General features: G+C 37.7%; 2 protein-coding genes across 12 annotated transcripts in view; one reads left to right on the top strand and one right to left on the bottom strand.

The window, feature by feature from the left end:
• The window catches only part of KLHL15 (kelch like family member 15), a 52,314-nt gene extending 40,284 nt beyond the window's left edge, over positions 1-12,030 (top strand). For 9 of the 10 annotated variants that reach the window (XM_087726518.1, XM_087726515.1, XM_087726514.1 and 6 more), the window contains one exon: positions 9,426-11,785. In XM_087726518.1, coding sequence (XP_087582644.1) covers positions 9,426-10,535 — 1,110 coding nt within the window. In that variant the 3' untranslated portion in view covers positions 10,536-11,785. Of the gene's footprint in view, positions 1-9,425 lie in introns of all 10 variants that reach the window. The other variant, XM_087726519.1, reaches the window with a different exon arrangement.
• A 4,730-nt stretch (positions 12,031-16,760) lies between these two features.
• Positions 16,761-24,841, bottom strand: part of CUNHXorf58 (chromosome unknown CXorf58 homolog) — an 83,069-nt gene continuing 74,988 nt past the window's right edge. For both annotated transcript variants that reach the window (XM_014075633.2, XM_087726520.1), the window contains exon 8: positions 16,761-17,138. In XM_014075633.2, the coding sequence (XP_013931108.2) occupies positions 16,992-17,138 (147 nt within the window). In that variant the 3' untranslated portion in view covers positions 16,761-16,991. The remainder of the gene's footprint in view (positions 17,139-24,841) is intronic.

The raw sequence follows: 24,841 nt of genomic DNA, 5'->3' as shown, positions 1-24,841 counted from the left end.
TTAACTTCTGTCCGATTGCCTAGAGACTGAGAAGCAAACTTTGGCCACTCCTCCTCTGCTCGACTATCCCCGGTTTTTCTCTTCTCAGTTGAGCCTAGCACGAGACAGGAAGGAAGGCAGGATTGGTCTCCAGAGTATACCCTTAATTCTCAATCCTTGCAGGCCAGATGTTTTGAGGAGGATTTTACCCCCTTTGACTGCTTAACATCAGCATGGGCAGTTCCTGCGAGCAGGCCTCGGCAGTCAACACCTGAAGCAAAATTTACTCCAACAGCAGCGGTTCTTCGGTCAGAGGAAGGTCAGGGCCCTGGTCTTTCCACTGAAATGCACAGGTATATTTGGGGTGTTATTTCTCAGGGCACAGAGGATGCTCTCTCCGGCAGAAGCCAGTTACGTCCCTCCCATCCCGAGCATGCTCACCCGCCAAACCTGCAGGCCCAGATTGATACAGACCTGTTTTCTCTTAGGGAGCACACTGTCCCTCCCCCATCCGTGCATAGCAAGGATTTGTTAGTTGGAGAAGGTGACCAGGGGGGAACAGGAATTATTGGAGAATGAGGGTGTTGCCTCAGACAAGCCCACCTTTATGGGATTATTTAAACCACCCTTGTTCAAATCCCTCCTATACAGGGCTAAGGCTACGGCCCATGTAGGGATATCAGACAAGCCTGCAGAAGCAACCTTAGTCTCAGGATCCTAGTGAGCGGTTATTCACAGAACCAGCGACAGAGCAGGACATCATTCCATCATCGCAGCTGTTCATTGATGTTGTCCAATGTCAATGGAACCAACCAGGGTCAACTACAGCACCTAGCAGCAGTGATAGAAGGTTGTACACCACTGGGCCGGAGTTGGAAGAGCTACTCCAGTGGCCCAAGGTGCACACCTGAGTGGCATCCCTGGATTCTTTAGCTGTCTTGCCATCAGAACTATTTGAAGTTCTGAAGGTGGAGGATAAAGTGGAAGCCTCATTCCGCAAGATTCTTTTAGCAGCCGCTTGGGCCATTAAGGCAACCAAGGCCGTATCCTTCTTTAATAGGACCTCCTTCCTCTGGCTTCGCCAGCTGCAGGCTAGTGTTCTCACCAAGGATGTTAAGTTGTGCCAAGACATCAATAAATTGGCAGCTGAACTGAATTTTCGGCAGACGCTACCCTTAACATGGCTAAATTTGCGTCTAGGGCCTTGGCCTCTAACGTTACAACGTGCCAACTGTCATAACTTCATCACTGGCAGGCAGACATGAGATTCAAATAGTGCCTCACCTTGGCTTCTTTTAAAGGAGGCAATCTCTTTGGGTAGTCTCTTGACCCCATTTTGATAGAGGATAAGGATAAGAGGAAGGTACTGCCTTTCTCCTATAGGCGAATGGAACGCAGACCTTCGCCTTATTTTCGTAGACAGGCCTTTCGGGCCACGGACCCCAGTTTCCATGCTCCCCAGTTCCAGATGCAGTACTCCCAGGGTGGGGACTGCCCTCAGGATAGATAGCCCTTTCGTGACAGAGGTAGACAACAACCCTACCCGAAGGCGATTTTGAGGGTCGGGTACTAGACCCTATCATAGGAACAAGTGACTCCAGTTACAGTCCTCCCATTGGCGGTCGATTCAAATTTTTTGCCAACCAATGGGAGGCAATGACCACGGGTGTGTGGGTCCAGCAGACAGTGAGGTTAGGTCTCACCCTAGAGTTCATTTCCAGTCCCCTGAGACATTTTATTCAGTGTCCTACTCCCAATTGCCCTTCCAAAAGGGGACTTCTAGAAGCTGAGATTCAACATCTCTTAAGCAACAGGGCAATCGAGCCAGTCCCACCAGGGCAGGAGACTCTAGGGTTTTACTCCATCCTCTTCCTAGTCCCAAAAAGTTCAGGAGGGTGTATGGTTATCCTAGATTTAAAGAAGCTCAACGTCCATCTTGCGTACAAGCACTTCAAAATGCAATCCCTTCAATCCATCTTGGGATGCATTCGAGAGGGAGAACACTAACATCCATCGATCCCAAGGAAGCATACCTCCACATTACCATCCATCCATCGCACAGAAGGTTCCTGAAGTTTTGTTACACATGCTGTCACTTTCAATACAAGGCCCTGCCCCTCAGCCTCTCCTCAGCTCCCAGGACCTTCGCCAAGCTTCTAGCAGCAGTGGCCGCAGATCTCAGGTCAAGACCAGTGAGGATACAGTGCTACCGGAATGACATCTTCATCCAGTCGTTGTCCACCCAGCATACACAGCAAGACTTATGCATCATACTCCAGTCTCTGCAAAACCATGGGTTTTCCGTGAACTGGGAGAAGAGCAATCTGATTCCATCTACCAGACTGCTTCACCTAGGTGCTATCATAGACACAATCTCCAGCAAGATCTTCCTTTCTCCCAAATGCCCCTCCAGCATAAGGTTGCTGGTGAGCCATTGCTTCTTCTTTCCCAACTCTTGGGGAAAATGATTTCGTGCATTGCGATCGTCCCTTGGGCGTGATTGCATGCCAGAATGTTACAATGGTTCCTGTTACTGCATCAGAGATCCGGCAAGAGCAGTTCATCTCCTCAGTTTGGGTACTGCCAAAGGTCCTACGATCTCTTCTCTGGTGGTCCTCTCCAGTCCTGGGGAAAGTGTCTCACTTCAAAGAACCCAGCTGAGTGACCATCAGATGCCAGGCTCTTTGGCTGGGGTGCCCACAGCCAGTCTCGCTTGACTCAGGGTCGGTGGTCACAGGAGAAGTCGGGAAGCAGTATCAATTGGCTGGAACTCAGGGCAGTTCATCTGGCCCGCCGGCAATTCCAGGACAGGATAGTAGGTCAGCACATGCTCTTATTGACAGACAACATAGCCACAAAAGCACATGTGAGCTGTCAGGGAGGCACCCACTCCAGAGCTCTCATGCATGAGGCAGAAAACTTAGGCCTATGGGCGGAGCATAATCTCCTCTCCATAAGGGCGGAGCACATCTCAAGAACAGCCAATGCCCAGGCAGACTGGCTGAGCAGATTGACCATTGATCACTCCAAATGGTGTCTCCATCCGGACCTGTTCCAACACCTATCATAGAGGTTCAGCCAACCCACACTCAATCTCTTTGCCAGCCCACAGAATTCTCATCTACCAAGGTTTTTCTCCAGGTTCCAGACACCGGGGGCAGAGGGCGTCAACACTCTCCTCAACACTTGGCCTCAGGGGTTCCTGTATGCCTTTCCTCCTCTCCCCCTCATTTCGAGGGTTATCAGGAAGGTGCTCATGGAGAGGGCAGAAGTTCACATTGCCCCCCACTGGCCCAGCGCCCCTGGTACGCAGACCTGGTCAATCTGTCAGTGTCACGGCCTTGGAGAATTCTCCCTGACAGGGTCTCTCTCAGCCAGGGGTCACTGATTCATCTGGATCCCCAGTGTCTCCATTTGACTGCTTGGCACTTGAGAGGGACATCCTGAGATGGGGCGAGTTCTCTGGGAGGGTTATCCGGACTATCCAGGCCTCCAGACACCAATCTACGAACCGGATCTGCAACGTGACCTGGGTCACCTTCTGCAGATGGTGTATCAGGGGACACCTGGGCCCACTTTCAGTACCGCAGCTCCTGGACTTCCTCCAGGACAGACTGGATAGGGGTTTAGCATCCTTTGACGGCAGGCATCCCCTTTGTCTACAATTTTGACTAGTGAGGACAGACATCCCATTTCTCATCACCCGAGGTTGTGCAGTTTCCTGAAGGGTGCAGCGAATCTGAGACCACCTATGGTGCATCATTACCCCACTTGGGACCTTACAGTTGTCCTGCAGGTGCTCACCTCAGCACCTTTTGAGCTGCTGCATTCTGCTAGCTTGCAGCTACTTTCCCTTAAGGTGGCCTTTCTAATCACTGGGACTTCGATAGGTGAATTTTGGAACTGGGGGACCTGTCAGTCCGGGAGCACCTATGCATTTTTTCGCGCAACACAGTCATCCAGATCTGTCTTTCCTCCCGAAGGTGAACTCATGGTTTCACAGAGTACAGGAGATAATTTTTGCCCAGGAGCCACTGACCTTCTTGAATGGTGGGTGGCATACCTTAGACGTTCAGAGGGCGCTCCATCGTTATATGAAGAGGGCAACGTTATTTCGTCGGACGGAATAGCTCTTCATTTCCTTCCAGCCAGCCTCCATGGGGAAAAAGGTGTTCCCCTCTACCATCGGGCACTGGCTGAGGGCTTGCATAGCGATGGCTTATAAGCACCAAGCCCATCCGGTTCCGAGACATATCACAGCTCATTCAACTCACAGCACAGCTACAGCAGCAGCTTGGGCCAGTTAGGTCTCTGTCGAAGAAATTTGTAGAGCAACTACCTGGGCTTCGCCATCGCCATTTATCAGGAACTACAAGCTGGATTTATTTACCTTGGTGGAAGCATCTTTTGGTCGGTGGATCCTACAGAGGGTGCATTCTTTGCAGCAGCCCCTGGACCAGTCAGTTTCCTGCCCGTGACGTTCTAAACCTGGGTATATCCCATGCTTGGATTCTCCAAGCAGTGCACAGGAGAAAGACCATTGGTCCTACCTGAACGGTTGCTCTCTGTGCACTGCAGGAGAATCCAACCCGCTCTGTTTGACTTTGGTCCAGTGTCAGGGTGTGACCAGCATTTTCATAATGAATGTCCTTCATCGAAAAAACTGGAGATAATCTGACAGAGAAGGCGTGTCCAAAGCTTTCTTCTCTAAGCAGTCGGACAGAAGTTAACCTATGCTTGGATTCTTCCGCAGTGCACAGAAAACAACCATTCATGTAGGACCAACAGTCTATTTCAAGTCCAATGAAGTTATGGCTCCTTGATTTTGGACATATTCTGTAAATCAGTCTGTTTGAGGTACCTTGGTTCAAAAATTATTGTCTTATGATGCTCCATTTCACCATTTAAAAGTTATGAGAATGACAGTTTTACCACATATTGATGTATGTGGAGAAATCATGACTTTTAAGATATTGCTGGCCTATGATTTCAGAAGTATTAACATACCTGAACTTTTGGAAGAGCTGCTGGAGTTTATAAACTAGCATATCTAAAGAGCTGTAAGCTTCCATATTCCGGTAATAGGTTTTATTAAAGCAAACTCTTCTTAAATATATCTTCTATCAATGCATAGTTATTTTACAGTTTTAATTAATACACAGAACTTCTAAATTATCATGTAATCAAATATAAATTCTATATAGATAATCTTTGACTTACAATAGTTCGTTTACTGACTATTTGAAGCTATGACAGCACTAAAAAAAAGTGACATGATCATTTTTCACATGATCGTTGCAGCATCCCCATGGTCATGCAGTCAAAATTCAAACGCTTGACAACTGACTCAAATTTATGATGGATGCATCGTCCTGGGGTCATGTGATCACCTTTTGCAAACTTCTGATAAGCAAAGTCAATGGGGAAGCCAGATTAAGAGCAGTATTAGTAACTTAACTATAGTGATTCACTTAACAATATGACAAGAAAGGTTGTGAACTAGAGCAAAATTCATTTAACATGTCTCGCATATCAACAGAAATTTTTTGGCTCAATTGTCATAAGTCGAGGACAAGCTGTACTTACTATTCAGCTGCCACTAATACACAAATATGATTTGTAAAATTGAAGTTATTTGAACTATAACAGTGTACTGTGAACTATAATAGAGAACTATAATAATATAAAGATGTATCAATTGCCCAGTTTTAATATCTATAAAATTATTGTGTCTGTTAAAATACGTAATACTAAAATTCATGTATATTTTGATAAAGGTATGAGTTCTTAATTGATGTAGTTGACATTAAAAGCAAATTTTAGAGCAAAGGGAGTCTTTATTACTGTATTTTTATGTGTTTATATGTGAAGAAAACACACATACACACAACTTCTCTTAGATTATGTATTTTGAGGTAAAAATGAAATAATTACATCCTAAGAAATCAAGCTGTAACCAATAGTATTACAAATATATTTTCCAACATTTAACTATAATGTTAACTGTAAAAATATATTTTAAAATAAATATTATAGTTGCTGTGTATTGTAATCATTGGTTACAAATATTTGAATAGTTTAAAGAGCTGAACTTTAATTTGTTTTCCATTATATGATATTTGCTAATTGCATCATTCAATTTTAGATACTGTATTTATATCTGTTGCATCTTTTTGTATCCTGTTTTTTTTTCTTAGTGCATTCATTTGTATCCATATTGTTGTCCTTCATCTCCTATCTGCAGTGTATACTTAGTCTCATTTGTGCAAGTAGTCCTCATTTAGTGTTTGCCCTGTTTAGTTAATATTCAAGATTATGACAGTGCTGAAACGTTAATTATATGATTGGTCCTTACACTTACAACCTTTGCAGGATCCCTGAAGTCACATGATTGAGATTCAGGCACTTCATCACTAGCAAGTGTTTACAACTGTCACAGCATACTACAATTACATGATTGTCATCTATACACATTTGGCTTCTAACAAACAAAATAGAGAATTTGGCAATAAAATTGCAAGTCTCAATCACATGATGTCTCAGTTAAAGCATGTAATTTGCTTAATGACTATGGTGGAAGTGAGTTGATAACCCTATAAAGGACCCATAAAGTTTTGTTTAAGAACTACATTACTTAACAAAGTGGTGGGTTCCAGATCCCATTGCAACCGGTACAGTGCAATGGGACCCAGCAGCCACCACATGAATAAGCGCAGCGCGCAGCTGCGTCCTTACGTCCTGCGGCACTCCGCGACTCTCCAGCTGCTTGGTGGAGCATCGCGCAGGTGCCATACACTGCACGCGTGTGTGCAGATGGCCCATTTCATTCAAATACAGGTAAGGAATGAGGGCAGGTGGGTGGGCCTTCCGGAGCACCATACCAGAATGTTACCTGGTGCTCGTGGCAGGCACCGGTACGCCCGTACCGGGGCATAACGCCTGCAACCCACCACTGTTAACAATAGAATTGTGGATCCCAATTACCATAATTATGCAAGGACTACCTGTAATAACTTTTTGTCCAGGGACTATGCCCATTTCTTTTCAAAATGCTTTGCTCTAGCACCATCTCTTTTATCCTAATTTGTTAAGTAAAAGGTATCTTCATATGCATGTTGTGAGTGGGGTGGTAAAGAAGAGGAATAAGTTGATAATGCTCAAGCTAATAGCTGGTAGCATTTAGACGTAGAATGACAATATAGAATTCTTAAACAAATAATGACAAATTAAAAGTTCCAGAGCCTTCATTGGCAAAATATAGAAGAAGGAAATGTTTCCTCTTTATGAAATGAGTACTGTTAAAGAAAGGAACTTGATATGGACAAACAAAACTGTTTTAAAGACTTATTACATTAATTGATTATTCATTTGCTTCTGTGTTCAGAGTTCATGTTTTATGAAGATAACAGGTAGCCTGTTATAGCAAGACCCATGTTGTAACTAATCACTTTATTATAATGATTCAAACTTTGATATAAATAATTTATGAAACTAAGTTCATTAATTGGTAAATAATCATTTTCATGGTGAAAACCAATAGGGATGTAACTTAACCCCTTATTTTTGAGGCTATCTTAAATATGGATGTTTAGAAATATAAGTGTTAAAACTAAGCTTTCCTTGTAACAGTACCTTTTGAAATTAAGTAGTCATGAATATCAAGTAGGTGTTTATTTCAAAATCTCTTTTATTTAATGTAATTTACAAAAAAAAACCTTACCAACTAAAATACATTTCTAGGTTGGTGGTCTCGATATGTTGATAAGTAAGAAGATACGAAATAGAGAAGCACTCTTGCACTAAGAAAGGTGTGTTGTATTAAAAACAATTCATGAAAGTTGAAAATGAGAGTACTTAATTCTCATTCATGTAATTGCTAGTAAATGAAGACTTTCTCCTATTTTTTATATAAAGAAAAATTAAATTTTAAAAAAAATTAAAAATACAGATAGTCCTCGTTTAACTATATTAATTGGGATAGGCAACTCTGTCACTAAGTGGACATGGTCATAAGTCGACATCATATGACCCTGCTGACTTATAACAGCAGTTGTGGTAGTTCCAGTTGCCATTGTTAGGTGAATTCCATCTTATAGTCATGTGATTGTTATTTGGCTTCCCATTGATGGAAACTGAAGATCATGAAACCATGGGATGATTCAATGTAATTACAAGACACCTATAATCACATGAAAAAAGCGATGCTGTGACAACCACAACTGTGAGGAACAGTTGTAAATCACATTCAGTACCACTGTAATTTCAGATGGCCATTGACCAAGTGGTCATCAAATGAAGAATTTTGCAGGGCCCTAATCAGTAACTATGTTGTTGAGTTAATGTAATATAATGTAATTGGAGAATCTGCTTAATGTTAGACTAAACATTAATATTCTATAAAAAATAAAGCTTTGTGGAATTCAGTATTAGTATTAAGAATTCATTATTGGTGATGCTATGTTATTATGTTGAACTGCATAAGTGAACTAGTAAAATATAAGTTTGCATTTAGCTGATAAGGTATTTTTTGTATTTTAGTTTAGGGCCTGATAACTCCTGAATTAGAATCTGAAAGGCACGTTCAAAGGACTAGATACTTTAATTAGTTGCATATTTTTATGGCCTTGGACAAATAGATATTAAAAATGGAAAAAGGGACTTTCTTATTTATTGAAAGTATTATATATAATGATATCAATGGTAAAAGGAGATAATTATGAAGAAGGCCAATCTAAAAATGTTACTTTAAAATATTCCTTAAAAAACAGTGTTGGGATCTGTCATACTGAAAATGAGAAAAAAGTTCAGTGTGGCCTATAACCACCTGAATTGTACAATTCTGAGTAATTTTGTTGAAGAGCAGCAAAGTAGAAGTGATACTGATTGATTAGATTACTTAAAAGCTCTTCTGGGTTATTATTTTAGCTAGTATTTGAAGTATTTGTTCCCTGGTTTCCCTTAATTCGGGAAATTAGCCAACTTATTTCTGAACCATTTTTCTATAATATTTTCATGCTACATATAAAGTCATATATAGTTTGGAGCCTACATAGGACCACCTCTCCCTAACAGTTGCTGGGCTTTTCTCAAATGGGGCAGGTATTATGATGGGAAGGATCTCAGTATGAGGTATTCTTTGTAGCTCTGCCTACTTTGAAATACTCTGATGTAAGGATAGCCCTCACACTCATTGGCTTCTAGATGCAAGTGGAAATATGACCGTTCTTAAGTCCTGGGGTATAATTATAACTAGCAAGTGTATATTTGGTAAATTGAACATTATTTTTAGTATTAATTTGAGATTGGACTACTATTTAAATTATATTGACTTAAATTGCATGTTATGTGATAAATTCTGTAAGCTAGAATACCTAGAATCTGCTTAGTTTCAGAGGGTAGATGTATCTTGAAAATAAATATATGTATATATTTTGCTCTATCCTTAGGTGAAAACTTCAGAATTTTATCGTTATTCCAGACAATTGCGGCATGAAGTGGAACAGGCTATGAATTACTTCCATAGTGTGCATCAACAGCCTTTGATGGAAATTAAATCAAATCGCATTCGTTCTGCCAAACCCCAGACTGCAGTATTTAGAGGAATGATAGGACACAGCATGGTAAATAGCAAAATACTCCTCCTGCACAAGCCAAGGGTCTGGTGGGAGTTAGAAGGCCCACAAGTACCTTTGAGACCAGATTGCCTTGCTATTGTTAATAACTTTGTGTTCTTATTGGGTGGGGAAGAGTTGGGGCCAGATGGTGAATTTCATGCTTCCTCCAAGGTGTTCCGATATGATCCAAGGCAAAACTCTTGGTTGCGAATGGCAGATATGTCTGTGCCACGGTCAGAATTTGCTGTTGGTGTTATTGGAAGATACATCTATGCAGTAGCTGGAAGAACAAGAGATGAAACATTTTATTCAACTGAACGATATGATATTACAGAAGATAAGTGGGAATTTGTAGATCCTTATCCAGTCAATAAATATGGACATGAAGGAACTGTTCTTGGCAGCAAATTGTACATCACTGGTGGAATAACATCGTCTTCTACATCCAAGCAGGTATGTGTATTTGATCCCAGTAAAGAAGGCACTGTGGAGCAGCGAACAAGGAGGACTCAAGTGGTGACTAATTGTTGGGAAAACAAATGCAAAATGAATTATGCAAGATGTTTTCACAAAATGCTTTCCTATAATGGCAAGCTTTATGTTTTTGGAGGTGTCTGTGTAATCCTGAGAGCCTCGTTTGAATCTCAAGGCTGCCCTTCTACAGAGGTTTACGATCCAGATACTGATCAATGGACAATTTTGGCTTCTATGCCAATTGGGAGAAGTGGCCATGGTGTGGCTGTTCTGGACAAGCAAATAATGGTTCTTGGAGGCCTTTGTTACAATGGTCACTACAGTGATTCAATTCTTACTTTTGATCCTGAAGATAATAAATGGAAAGAAGATGAATACCCAAGAATGCCCTGCAAACTGGATGGTTTACAAGTTTGTAGCCTACATTTTCCCGAATATGTGCTAGAACATGTTAGACGTTGTAGTTAAAATACTCAAGAAGAAAGTATCCATGAGAAAAGCAGAGTAAAGTAGAGAGAAATAAAGCAAATTAAATGTCATTGATCTGTGTAATATACATCTTAATAATTAATACAGGAATGTATTTACAAAGTTTATTAAGAATAACTGCAGTTTCATAATAATTAATTTTTTTACATATTATATGGTCAGAGAAGAAAAAATAAAAGATGTTCTTCCATTTTATTTCTTGTAAAACCATAACAGATGCACACAAACACATGTCTCTGTAAAGAAAAAATTGTGGTTCAAAAAGTGGTGGAACATACTCTTTTTGAAAGGTGGTTTAAAAGCAAATGTATTGTGGATTTTAATTCTTTAAACAGATGAAAATTTGGACATTCTTAATAGAACAGATTTTCTTCTAATATAGCAGTGCAATGGGCCTTTTGTTTTAAGTACATTATTTGTTTTTTCAATACTTCTTTTTCACTTTTATGCCCCCTGAACAAATTTGACACATCATCTATTGATATTGGTCACAATTTAAAATAGTTTTCTATTTTTATATGATTTTCCTTAATTTCATGCAATAGTTCATATTAGTCTTACAGAAAAATAAGTTTCTAAAAGTAATTTAAGTTTTTTAATGAAAATTCTAGACTGCCTTTGTTTTAATTGTGAATAAAATGTATGTATAAAGTAAGGTCAAAATAAAATGCATATTTTTATGTGCAGCTAAAAATCTATTTTTACTAATACACAGATATCAGCCATATCTGCAGAATTTTAGCTGTGATGGTATCCTTTCATATATACATTCATTGGATAATTGAAAACGTCATTCTCATTAATGTACATGTTGACTGATGGAGTAATATTTGAATTCCTTTTAATGCAAATAAGGAAGAAAGTGTGTGTAATTTTATCTTCTTAATGCTTTGCCCTGAAATACCTAACATAAATGTGTATAATAAGCATAAAGTCTGTTCTTTATGAGCAGATAATTTTCTCCAGGTATTATCAGCTATTGGCAAAACCATTTCCTTGCGCTGATTAAGCTGTTGTACTTAAAAACAGAGATTTGACTGACTCAGCATTATTTCAGCAAACTTAAAAATATTACTGGCTTCTCTATTTCTGAATAGGGTGGCTGGCAGCGGAAGGATCCTGTATCCCTTGAAATTTTGTTGAACCCAACCTCAGTCAGCAAGGCCAGTTGGCAAAATTTGGAGTTCCCACCTCTGGACAATAAGATGTTAAAAGCACTCTCTAAATATGTGGACACATGTCTGAAAATGAGTGATATCCCTCAATCTGAATAGAACTTTGAATTGACACTGAACTTTCATTATCTCTTTAAAGTAATTTGGAAATGTGAAAAATAATAGCTGACAATTTGAAACTTGTTGACTCTAGGCAGACTGCTGAAATGGTTTCATGAGATTCAATGCCCATGTAAAACATAAAGATATAAGCTGCACAATTTTATTTTAGCATTTTGGGAACCTCTATATAACAACATGCTATAAGAGCCAAGGTGGCGCAGTGGTTAAATGCAGCACTGCAGGCTACTGCTAGATCAGCAGGTCAGCGGTTCAAATCTCACCGGCTCAGGGTTGACTCAGCCTTCCATCCTTCCGAGGTGGGTAAAATGAGGACCCAGATTGTTGGGGGCAATATGCTGACTCTCTGTAAACCGCTTAGAGAGGCCTGAAAGGCCTATGAAGCGGTATATAAGTCTACTGCTATTGCTATTGCTATATTCTTGGAATTTATGCATGTGATAAGTTCCCAATTTTTGTTGTTAAACAGCAACATACTTGACTGAAGCAAATATATAATTGTTCTTTCCAAGCTTTTCTCTCTGAAAGCTAAATTAATGGGGCAATATTACTTTGTGATTATCTCAAAGATCAAAAGTATAAATTACCCCTGTAATAATATGCTATGTTTACTGAGATGTTATTAAAAATGGTAGGCCAAATTTTCTCATTAGTTACTTGCACACAGACAAATTTGAATGTTCATAAATTGCATATGTTTCTGAAAAAAGCATCATACTACACAAAATCAAATGCATGTTAAATCAAAAGTGATCCTCTTGTTTGTGTAACTTATGTTTACTACTTTTAATGTACACATTGGACAGTTATTAACCTTATTAAGATGCAACCAAAGCTTAATTCGGTAACTGACAACATAATAAGATAAGAGAATGTATTTGCTAGGGAAAATATAGCAGAAAAAATTATTTTGTTCTGTTTTAAGACAAACTACCCTGCTGGGATTCAGTTTTGAAGGCATATCAGTTGGTATATACTGGCAGTAGTTCCTGAATGAATAAAAGAATTCTGATCTTTTATTCATAAAATAAAAGCAGCATACTAATGTTTATATATACACATTCATCCATTATTTATCCTATTTTCCTATAGACCTATCCATTTTTATATTAGTATATAAAATATAATATATAAACAGGAAATTGTAAATGAGCTTAATTCACAGCATGTTTCAAAATGTGACTTATAACTTCTCACATCCCATTTTAAGAACTTGTGTTGCCACAGGAACATAATCTCTCAAAATAAGTATAGAGTTTTTCAGTAACTTGAATTTTTGCTCACCATAAAATTTACTTCTATTTAGCCTATTCATTAGACTAAAATTAACTAATTCTAAAAGTGTTTGTGATAGGATAAGGTCAGATAAAAATGGAAGTGAATTTTTTCCAAGTACGTTAAAGAGCCATTTTTGTATAATGTTAATTATTAAACATTAGTATTGCTGCTTCACTATGGTTGTTATGAGATCAAAAACTTCTGGCTATAGAGAATGAGAGTTTTTGTTTACATCTAACTTGGGGGAAATCATTAGCTTAGGTTTAAGCAATGGTTTACCTGCCTGGCTTTCAAGTAATATTTGAATATTGATAGCTTTAATCTCTTGTAAAGTTAATTTGATAGTCCCGTTTATAGAGATTCCCAGTCATTCAGGTCATGGTTGTCTCAAAGGTGCTTTTTTCAATACTTGTCCAATTGGGGGAAAAAAACTCTTGGGAAAAAAAAACACCTTTGGGAGAATTGGACAGTCCCCTTGCAATTGTATCTCAAAGGGCTTTTAAGGCCAAGGTCTTCACTACTAATATAGAAAATGTTTTTTTTTAATAAAATGTATCAATATGTGTCTATCCATGCAGACAGACACATATTGATAAATGTTGATAAATTAAAGGCAATTTTACTCTAGGAGTGCTTTTAAAACAGAATCCTCCACAGCCAAGTTTATATGCTATGTAGTCTGATCAATACCTAAATCATCCTGGGTATCATATAGAAGAGTTTTAAAAAATAATTTACCACTGAGACAATAGTAAAATTATGAAATATATTAATAGATATAGCAATAGCACTTAAGATATATACCACTACACAGTGCTTTACAGTCGTCTCTAAGTGGTTTACAGAGTCAGCATATTGCCCCCAACTATCTGGGTCCTCATTTTACTAACCTCGGAAGGATGGGAGGCTGATTCAACCTTGAGCTTGGTGAGATTTGAACTGCCAAATTGCAGCAGAAATAGCCTGCAGTACTGCATTCTAACCACTTCTAACCATATACACCCCAGCTCTGTTACATTATGAATTGCTTTCTCAATTATAGTAAGTTATCTGAAAAGGCACATTAAATGTAATGGGACAATGGTGCTTGTGCTTTTTTAATTTCTCTTCCATTGTAATACAAAAGTCTGGTTGTTTATATACTTGATGGAAAGTTAGCTCAAATGAGTTACTGAACCAATACTTAAAGTTAGCCTTCTTAAGATGTGAGCCCCGAGTTTTTCAATCTTGCTGTTGCATAAAAACGCAATTTAGCTATCTTAATGTGAATTTTGATTTTGTTTCTTTGATTAAAAAGCAAATATTCTTCATCTTATAAATGTCAGATGATTTCTCACCTATTATGTATCTTCCTGTGGTTCACAATACTCTTCTGAATTGTACTTTCTTGAAATTCCTATGCATATGAAGGTAGCTTAAGTTTATAAGAGAAAATAATGTAGGAATATTTGTCACAACTATAATTTAAGTGTATTTAAAATATAGCTTACTCAACTTACACTGAACTTTGGACAGTTCCCAAATTGTTGAACCATGCTTTCCTAAAAAGCTCACTGTTTAGTTTAAACCATTTCATCTCATTAATAATTAAAATGCCAACTAGTGCCAAAATGGAAGAGGAAGGACACATGAACGTTTTAGAGGATTTTAGACATAATGCACTACACTAAGGCCTGTTCATTTCGCTTGGGAATCTGTATAAACACTTGGTGGTGTTAAGAAAAAAAACTTTATTCTTAAGAAGAAATGTCTCTCCAAAAACTCTAGTCTCTTGCATTAATGAATGTTTACATGTGCTTTATAAATTATTTTTTTTAAATAAATTACTCTAGAAAGCCTATTCTTACATTTTATTTTAAGACATCTCCATGTTCATATAACTTATGAGAATACTATTTTCTATACTATTTTAGTGGAAAAAAGTAGTACAACTAAAAGAGAAGGCTACCATATGAAAAAAAAATCAGACACCAAATAAAAACTTAAAGCATGATTTGTATGTCCATTTCTTATACTAAGTTAGTACTAGAAGAAAGGTTGTCACATGTAAAACCATAACAACCACTAGGCTAATCTCATCACTGCTCATTTTTTATTGATATCATAAAGTGGCTGAATGAAAATTCTGAATTTTCTTATCACATAAAATACTGATATTTTGAAGAAATTGAATTAAAGAATAAAATTCCATTTCTAAAGCAAGAATATTTATACATAATTCAAGAATATATCTGTTACTATCAGTAGAAAAGGAAACAAGGCCCAATACCTGAAAACAAAACTTGTTTAAAGTTCCATAACTAGAAAATGATTTCTCTCAATTTTATGATACCATATTATTACAGGATTTATTCAACTTTGGGGGGAAAGGGGACAGCGACATACATTTGAATAAAAATCAGGACCAGTCATTCTGTATTAAATTAATAAGTCTTAATTAGGATTAAATTTCATATGTAAGTTTTATAAATAGAACTTCAAATACTATGCCAAATTCTGAGAATATGTTAGTAACAATAGTTGGAGAAGTTGCTGTTGCAGGATGGTTATGCATAATCCAATGCTGCTTTTCAACATATCTAATAAAATGTTTGCATGTCAATTTGAGTTACCTTTGAATTGTGCTAAAATAAATTGGAATACTTTATTCAAATATGCACTGTGCAGTTCTAATAATTTACCTGAAGCAGTTGTGGAACTGCAATTTTTTAATATTCTTAAAAACATTTCTTTCTACTTCTTTGTAAATGTTATTCCAACTCATCCTGTGAATGCATTATGTTCAGACATGCATATATGCTGTTCTGTTTTTAAGCAAGGTGTAAAAATTGTATATAAATAAGAATGTAAATAAAATATTTTTAATTTTCGCTAGTTTTTTCCATTTTTTGTTCCTTTTCAATTATTAAGTCTGCTTCACATTCTTAAAGTCATATGTATTAGCATACTTGTGAAAGTACTCAGCTGAGCCAAAATGCAAATAGAACAATTGGGACCAGTTGTAAATTTTAACAATGTTATGAAATTTAAATACTTTAGAGCCTTAATAACTTTGACGGGAAAAGTAAAGAAGCTATACTTTTTTCTTTGAAAGCAATATTTTAAAGTACTTAGCTTTGTCTGTTGTCCATTAATATGCTAAAACTATTGTGGCTATGTAAAGCATTTAAAAGAACGGTTCATAAATGTGTAACAGCCAATTTTACTAAATTTTTATAGCACCCTTATTGATTGAAGAAATTAACCTTTCTTCAAAGCATAAAACTAGTGACAGTCTTTGCAAGGTTGATGTGGCTGTTTTGAAAGCTGCTCACAGTTACCTCAGATGATAAGTTTATCTGGAGTGTATTGTCAGTCTTGCCTTTGGTGTGATGGGCAGTCATACAAATTTGATTTAAAAAAATAGATAAGCATGAAAACTCAATGTTTTCCTGGTAGACTGAATGGAAGAGTGATTGTGCAGGTATACAGAAACAATTGAAAAGAACTTTTGAAGCAGCTGTGTAAATCTTCACGTGTTTCCTTTATATTAATGCATATTGGGAAGCATCTCTTTAGTTACCTTTAGTATTTATCAACCTCTTCCTATTATTTTCCATCTAGATGCCTCAAGTATTACTAGCAACAGATGCACATTGGCAACATTACTTTATTCTTCTCACATAACATCACATCTTTCTATCAACAGTAACTCGTTTTGTTAGGAATTTCCTGAAGCCAGAGAATTGTGTATATTCATCTTCTATGGCTATGTCTGCAAAAAGAGCAAACAAAACTACATGGGGGAAAACAATTTCAACTGTTGTTGCAACTATATGATAGAAATGGCGGAGACATGAACAAAAAATACATTTAACTCTGATTAATCTTCCCAAATATCTTCAGTTCGGAGTGCTCTGGCCCAATCATAAAGCCTTACTGCTTCTTGCTCCCAATCTTCATTAGAAAATTGATTTTCTGGTCCTGGATCCCCAGCTGAATGATCACTCAAAGAAGGACTGCTTAAGTCCTAAAACAAAAAAACAAAAAAAAAACAGCAAACAATTTGAAAGTGAAATCTAATGTTATACATTTTAAACTAAATTCTTGTTTTGCAGAGATTTTTAATACAAATGCAGCTATAGTTTGAACTGGGGTGTCAAACTCAGTTTCATTGAGGGTCACATCAGGGTTGTGTTTGACCTCAGGGGGGCTGGGGAGCATGGCCAGCTGGATGTCACTCATTAAGGCTATGTTTCTGGCCGCGACAGCCTCCTACAGCCCTCTGCCAGCTAAAATGGAGTTCCGGGAGTATGTGCATGGCCCACCCAGGCTGTGTTTTTGGCCGCAATGGATTCCTGCAGCCCTCTGCCAGCAAAAACAGAACTCGTAGAGGCCACATGCAGCCCACTCTGGTTTCGTTTTCACTGGCAGCGGTACCGTGGATTGGTCCTTCGCTGTTTCCAGGGCAGGCCTGCAGACCAGATCTAAGCAACCTGTGGGCCGGATCCAGCCCGCAGGTCTTGAGTTTGACACCCTTGATCTTGAGATTTATAATGTAATTGTAGCTTTTCAATATTTCAACCAAAACTAAGCACATTTCTTCTCAAAATTAAGCATTCTTTGAGCAATCTATCCTTGGACAAACAGTATTATTTGACATAAAATTCATATGCCCACTGCAGCTCTGGAATTAGATTCTTAATATCCAAACAAAGCACTACTATAGGTGTGTGTTTCATATGGCTCACATGAACAGAAGGAAGATAGGCAATTGTTGGCTTAAAATGGAGCTGTGAGAAATGTTCTGAACCACTGCTCAACTTTTCCATCTCTTATCTATTTTTTTTAATTGAAAATTTTAAAAAAGCTTTTACAAATATTTACCTCAACTCTCCCAGCCTTCCCGCCCAAACCCAACCCCCCCAACTTCCCCCCCCCCCGGCTTCCCAGAGCAAATACAGGATATAAATCTTTAACAAGCATATTCTACAATAAACTAAAAGAAAGTTGGTATCATCTTTCATTTGTGCTTTAACTCCTCTTTTGTTAGGCTAACTCTAAACACATTATCTCATTCCTTGCTTTTTTAGTCATAAACTATCTGGAATTTCTTAGTCCCGTATTTATTTTGAATATAGTCAATCCATCTTCTCCAGTCCATTTTATATTTCTTATCTGAGTGATCCTTAAGATATGCTGATATTTTAGCCATCTCTGCTAACTTTGTTACTTTTAATGTCCATTCTTGAATAGTAGGCAAATCTTCCTTCTTCCAGTATTGCGCCACCAACAGTCTTGCTGCCGTTATTAAGTACAAAATCAAGTTAGTCTCTATAACAGTACAATCAGTAGTTATACCTAACAAGAATAACTGAGGAGTAAACTTTATCCTCTTTTTGAAAATATTTTGCATAATCCACCATATTTTTATCCAGAATGCTTTAACCTTTTTACAAGTCCACTATATATGGTAATATGTAGACTCAACACAATCACATCTCCAGCATTTAGGTTGTAAATTCGGATACATGCAAGCCAGTTTTTTAGGGTCTAAATGCCATCTATAAAACATCTTATAAAAATTCTCTCTCAGATTTTGGGCTTGCGTGAATTTTACATTTCTTACCCATATCTTTTCCCAGGTATCCAGCATTATTAGTTCTTCAAAATTTTGTGCCCACTTTGTCATACATTCTTTAACTAATTCTGTTTCAGAATCCATTTCTATTAATACATTTTATAACCTTTTTATATGCATTTGACTTTGATCCCTAATTTGTTTTCGTAGATTGTCCTCATTTTGCATAATACCAATTTTCTGATCTTTTTTCCATCTGGCCTGTAACTGTCCATATTGAAATCATGTTTGGATTGCCTTTTCCTCTTTTAGTACATTCAAGGGTTTTAACTGTAATGCATCTCTTTCTATAGTAAGAAGTTTTCTATATGTGGTTACATCCTGTTTTTGTGCTATACTTATGTTTGCATGTCTGGGAATTGCCCACATAGGTATCTTATCATTTAGTTTGTATTGATATTTTTTCCAGACACGCAATAGAGCATTCCTTAAAATATGACTTTTAAAATTCTTATTCACCTTCTTGTCATATATCAGATAAGCATGCCAACCGTATACCAAATCATGCCCTTCGATATTAAGTATTCTATCCTCTGTTGAATTGATCCAGTCACTGATTATTGATAAAACTACTGCTTCATAGTATAGTTTTAAATTTGGCATTTTCAAGTCTCCTCTCTCACGTACATCTTGCATTATTTTAAGTTTTATTCTCGGCTTTTTCCCTGCCCATACAAATTTCTTAATACCCTTCTGCCATTCAAGCAAATTTGCGTCTTTTTTAAGTATTAGTATCATTTGAAAAAGAAATAGGAACTTAAGCAAGACATTCATGTTCACTGCTGCTATTCTTCCCAGCATAGATAATTGTAGTTTTTCCCAATTTTTCATCTCTGCATGTATACTGTGCCATAGTGGCTCATAATTATACTTATATAGTTTCCTGTTTGACGTTGAGATGTAAACTCCTAGATATTTAACCTTTTTAACTATTTCACATCCTGTTATTTTTTCTAAATCTTCCCTTTGATTAGTGTTCATATTTTTAACTAGCATCTTTGTTTTTCCTAGGTTTGTTTTAAACCCAGATACTTGGCCATATTGATTAATCATATTCATTAAAACTTTGATAGATTTCCATGGTTGAATTAAAGTTATAACCAAGTCATCCACAAATGCCCGTAGTCTATATTCTTGATGCCTAATCTTGATTCCCTGTAAATCATCTGACCCCTGTATTTTATTCAGCAATAATTCCAAGGTTATAATAAAAAATAATGGTGATAGGGGGCAACCCTGTCTTGTACCTTTCTCGATTTTAAATGGTTCTGTTAAACTTCCATTGACTATAATTTGTGCTGTTTGTTCCTGATATATTGCTTTGGTTGATTGTAAAAAATACTCTCCTATTTGCATCTTTTGCATTGTTTTAATTAAAAATTGCCAATTCACTCGATCAAAGGCTTTCTCGGCATCTAGAAATATAAGCACTGCAGGGATTTGGTTATTCTTTCCCAAATATCCCAGTATATTAACAATTTGTCTTACATTACTTTTCATTTGTCTCCCTTGTATAAAACCGGTTTGATCATTATGAATCAGTTGCTGAGTAACCAACATTAACCTATTGGCTAATATTTTTGTAAAATTTTTATAATCTATATTGAGTAGTGATACAGGTCTATAATTTTTTGGTTGACTAAGATCCTGATCTTCTTTAGGTATCAAGGATATGAAAGCTGTCTTCCAAGGTGGAGTACTTTTCCTTCCACTTGGATTTTATTAAATAATTCCTTAAGGGGTTCTACCATTTCTAATTGTAAGTTTTTGTAATAAACCGCTGTCAAACCATCTGTACTCAGTGCTTTCCCAGCCTTTAACTGTTTAATTACCTGGAGGATTTCCCCTGAGGTTATTGGTTGATTCAATCTCTCCCTCTGCTCCTCCTTGACTATTGGTATTTTTTTTGTCCAAGTATCTCTCTTATATCTAAGCCTTGTATTTTAGCACCTGTGTACAATACTGTAAAAAATTCAAGGAAGTCCTTTTTAATCATATCCTGTTGATAAACTTCTTTCCCTTTATAATATATTTTCGGTATATTACGAGATTTTTGTTTCTTCCTTGTCATGCTAACCATCTACCTGGTTTATTTGCATTACAGAAAATATTATGTTTTGCATATAACAAATTAGTAGCCACCTGATCTGACATCAGCATATTAAATTGCGCTCGTAATAGGGTAATTGCATCTTTAATCTTCTTATCTCCTGGGTTTAGTATTAACTCCTGATCTTTCTCCCTAATCTCTTCCTCTAGTTCCTTTCTTTTCCCCCCCTTGTCTTCGTCTACATAACTTATTTAAATTTATTGCATGTACGCTTTACTTGCATCCCAAACCATTTCCATAGATGTACCCTTATTCATGTTAAAAACAAAATATTCTCTCAACAGTTTTTTACATTCATTAACATTTTTCTCATATCTAAATAAATTTTCATTTAATTTCCAACACCTTCTAGATTCCCTCCCAAATTCCAATTCCATCCAAACCGGGTTATGATCTGTTAAGGCTCTGGAACATATCTTTGTCTTCTTTACCCTAGAAAACAAATCAGTTGTTGTTAATATGAAATCAATCCTGGAAAATGATTGATGTCTATCAGAAAATAATGTAAAGTCTTGTTCTTTTGCATTTCTTTCTCGCCAGATATTTCTTAGCTCCATATCATCCATCATATCGAAAAAAGACTTAGGTAGTTTCGCTCGCGTTTGGATGTTTTGCAGGAGACCCTTCTTATCTTTCTTGGTGTCCAAAACTCCGTCCCAGTCACCCATTAATGTGCAAGATCTATAGTGCCATTGTATTAACTTAGTATGGAGCATTTTGTAAAATTTGTCTTGTTGTTGATTGGGAGCATATATTCCCATTAAAAGTATCTTTTTCCCTTCTAATACAAGTTCTATTGCAATATATCTTCCTTGGGAGTCTGCTTCAATTAGTTCGGCTTTCATGTCCTTTCTTAGGCATATAACTATACCGTTTTTCTTCTCTGAGGCGGAGGCTACAAAGTGTCCAAGTCTTGCATTCATCAAATATTTCTGGTCAGTTGTTCTAATATGTGTCTCTTGCAGGCAAATTATATCATTCTTAAATTGTTTCAAATAATGGTATATTTTCTTCCTTTTCTGTGGTGAATTTAAGTCATTGATGTTCCAAGTTAAGAATTTAATTGTCATCTTTAGCTCCCTGAAGCTTTTTAAGAGCTATCTGGAAATCCTGTAGTTTGGCTTTCGGCCTGGCTCCTCCTACCGCTTCTGAGCTAGAATCTGTAGCTTCTTTAGCTGTTGTGTAAGTTTGTTGCAAAACTTGTTGCTTCTTTAACTCTTGTTCCATACGCCTTGTGACCACACGGGTTTGTCTTTGCTCCTTCGCGCCTTCTAGTTCCAGCAGAGGTATCCCAACTTGGTCCACCAACAATGATCCTTGGGTATCTTGCTGTCTGTTCTGTCCTTCTTGCTCTCTTTCTCTAGGTCCTGGAGGGGGGGGGGATGTCCAGCCTTCAGTATATTGCTGTAAAAATCTTTAGCCTTCCGTACTGAGTTAAGACAATATTTTTGTCCCAGGTAGTTGACCACTAATCCGGCTGGAGCTTCCCATCTGAATTGTAACTGATGGTTTTTGAGTTCATCCACTAAGAAGACATAGTCTTTTCTAGATCTCAACATTTTGGGTGGTATTTCCTTGAAAACTATCACCTCCTGGCCCCCAATTTGCAACTTGGTTTTATAGGACTCTTGTAATATCAAATTCCTCATGTCCCTTGTGGCAAAGTACAACACAATGTCCCTTGGAAGTTGTTTCTGTCTGGCAAGCCATGAATTAACACGATATAGCTTGTCAATTTGCCAGTCAAAGTCCCCTGCTGGCCGTCCCATCAGTTGATCAAAGGTTTCTGAGAAAATCTCCTTCAGATTTTCTTGGTTTTTCTCTTTAAGGCCCCTTATTCTTAAAGCAAATTTCATCTGTCTATACTGCAACATTGTAATTTCATTTTCTGCATCATCAACCTTGCCTTGAATCACATCCATTTTCATTACCAGGTTAATATTGGAATCACTAAGATCTTCAGTTTATCCTCCATTCCTGATACGTAGCCAGATAAGCATTTAAAAGCATCTAAAATATCTTCTCTAATTTCTTGATTATGGATCTGGACCAAACCCAAGACTTCTTCCGACATCTCCTTGAAAGCAACAGAAATCTTTTCCTGTTTTTTAATTTCCATTGCGGCTGCATAATCTTTTAAAGCATCATTTAATACTTTTTGCAATATTTCTTGAGTCAAAGGTTCCCCAGCAGGAGGGGGGTTGTGGAGGCAACAATGACTGTAATTTAGATGTTGGAGCAGGTGAATTCCCTGCGCTCTTCGAGGTGATAAGTGGTTTAACTTGCTTAGAAGCCATTTCCTCAGTTAATCTTATCTTGCACCCAATTAATAAATCCAGGCAAGCCGCTTGTTCCAGCTATTACTCTGTAGTTTGCTAATAAATCACTGCTGATTTAATGATCTTTAAATGATCTTGAGCTCTATAATAGTTTGAGCTCTGTGAAAGTCTGTAACATCACAGCACAACCCCGCCTACAAAACTCTTTGGCGCCATCTTTGTCTTTCTGCCACATAGTTTATTAGAAGGAATTTTTAGAAAAATGGAGTTAAAGTCTGTTAATACATACGATTGGAAGTTTTCCGGTATCTGTCTGCCTGTGTTGGATTCAGGTATAAATCAATCATTGAGGAAGGGGTGGACATATGACTTCGTTCTGCAAAAAGGCAGAAAAAACCCCGGGCGTGGAGTTCGCTGGGTTGTAGGGAGGCTCACACCTTTCACACCCCAGATTTATCTCCTGGGGGAGGTTAGTAGAGAACTTCCCAAGCTCAGCTTCTCGCCCCTCCTTCTTTGTCCGAAGGAAAGGTAATCAATCTGTCAAACAGCTGATGGATGCTGTTTAGGCAGCTTAACGCAGGCCTGGGGCTGGAGCTGCTAAAAAAGAAACAGCTCCCTCAGACAACGCCCAAACTGGAAGCCAGCTTCTCTTATCTCTTGACTACTAATTGTCTTTGGGTGCCTTGAAAAGATGTTGTCAAAGACCTTTTGAAAATTGAAAGATAAACTGTCATCCGGATGCCTTTTGACACTTTCAAAAACCTATATTGGTGAGGCAGGGGGTTTTTTTTTTGATTACCATATATTGATATTGTGGAAGCTGATGTTCAGGTAACCAGCCTGTAATTTCCTGGATATTTCCTTTTTAAAATTTGTGTCAGCTTGATTATTTTCAGTTATTTGTAATGCAGACTGCTATTAGAAAGTACATAATGTTCTCCATACATGTGATATATCTTGGGATACACTTCACTTGGAATCTGAGAAATTCTATTTATACAATACAATACAATAGCAGAGTTGGAAGGGATCTTAGAGGTCTTCTAGTTCAACCCCCTGCCTAGGCAGGAAACCCTATAGTGTTTCAGACAGATGGCTATCCAACATCTTCTTAAAGACTTGCAGTGTTGGGGCATTCACAACTTCTGGAGGCAAGCTGTTCCACTGATTAATTGTTCTAACTGTCAGGAAATTTCTCCTCAGTTCTAAGTTGCTTCTCTCCTTGATTAGTTTCCACCTATTGCTTCTTGTTCTACCCTCAGGTGCCTTGGAGAATAGTTTGACTTCCTCTTCTTTGTGGCAACCCGAGATATTGGAACACTGCTATCATGTCTCCCCTAGTCCTTCTTTCTCTTAAATTAGACATACCCAGTTCCTGCAACCGTTCTTCATATGTTTTAGTCTCCATTCCCCTAATCATCTTTGTTGCTGTTCTCTGCACTCTTTCCAGAGTCTCCACATCTTTTCTACATCGTGGCGACCAGAACTGAATGCAGTATTCCAAGTGTGACCTTACCAAGGCATTGTAAAGTGGTATTAACACTTCACGTGACCTTGATTCTATCCCTCTATTTATGCAGCCTAGAACTGTGTTGGCTTTTTTGGCAGCTGCTACACACTGCTGGCTCATATTTAAATGGTTGTCCACTAGGACTCCAAGATCCCTTTCACAGTTACTACTATTGAGCAAGGTACCGCCTATA

The sequence above is a fragment of the Thamnophis sirtalis genome, unplaced genomic scaffold, assembly GCF_051295495.1.
Source record: "Thamnophis sirtalis isolate CommonGarterSnake01/CBP01778 unplaced genomic scaffold, rThaSir2_p1.2 scaffold_12, whole genome shotgun sequence".
In the NCBI taxonomy this organism is placed as follows: Eukaryota; Metazoa; Chordata; class Lepidosauria; order Squamata; family Natricidae; genus Thamnophis; species Thamnophis sirtalis.
Note: the sequence above shows the minus strand (reverse complement) of the source record. Positions and strands in the feature narration are given on the sequence as shown.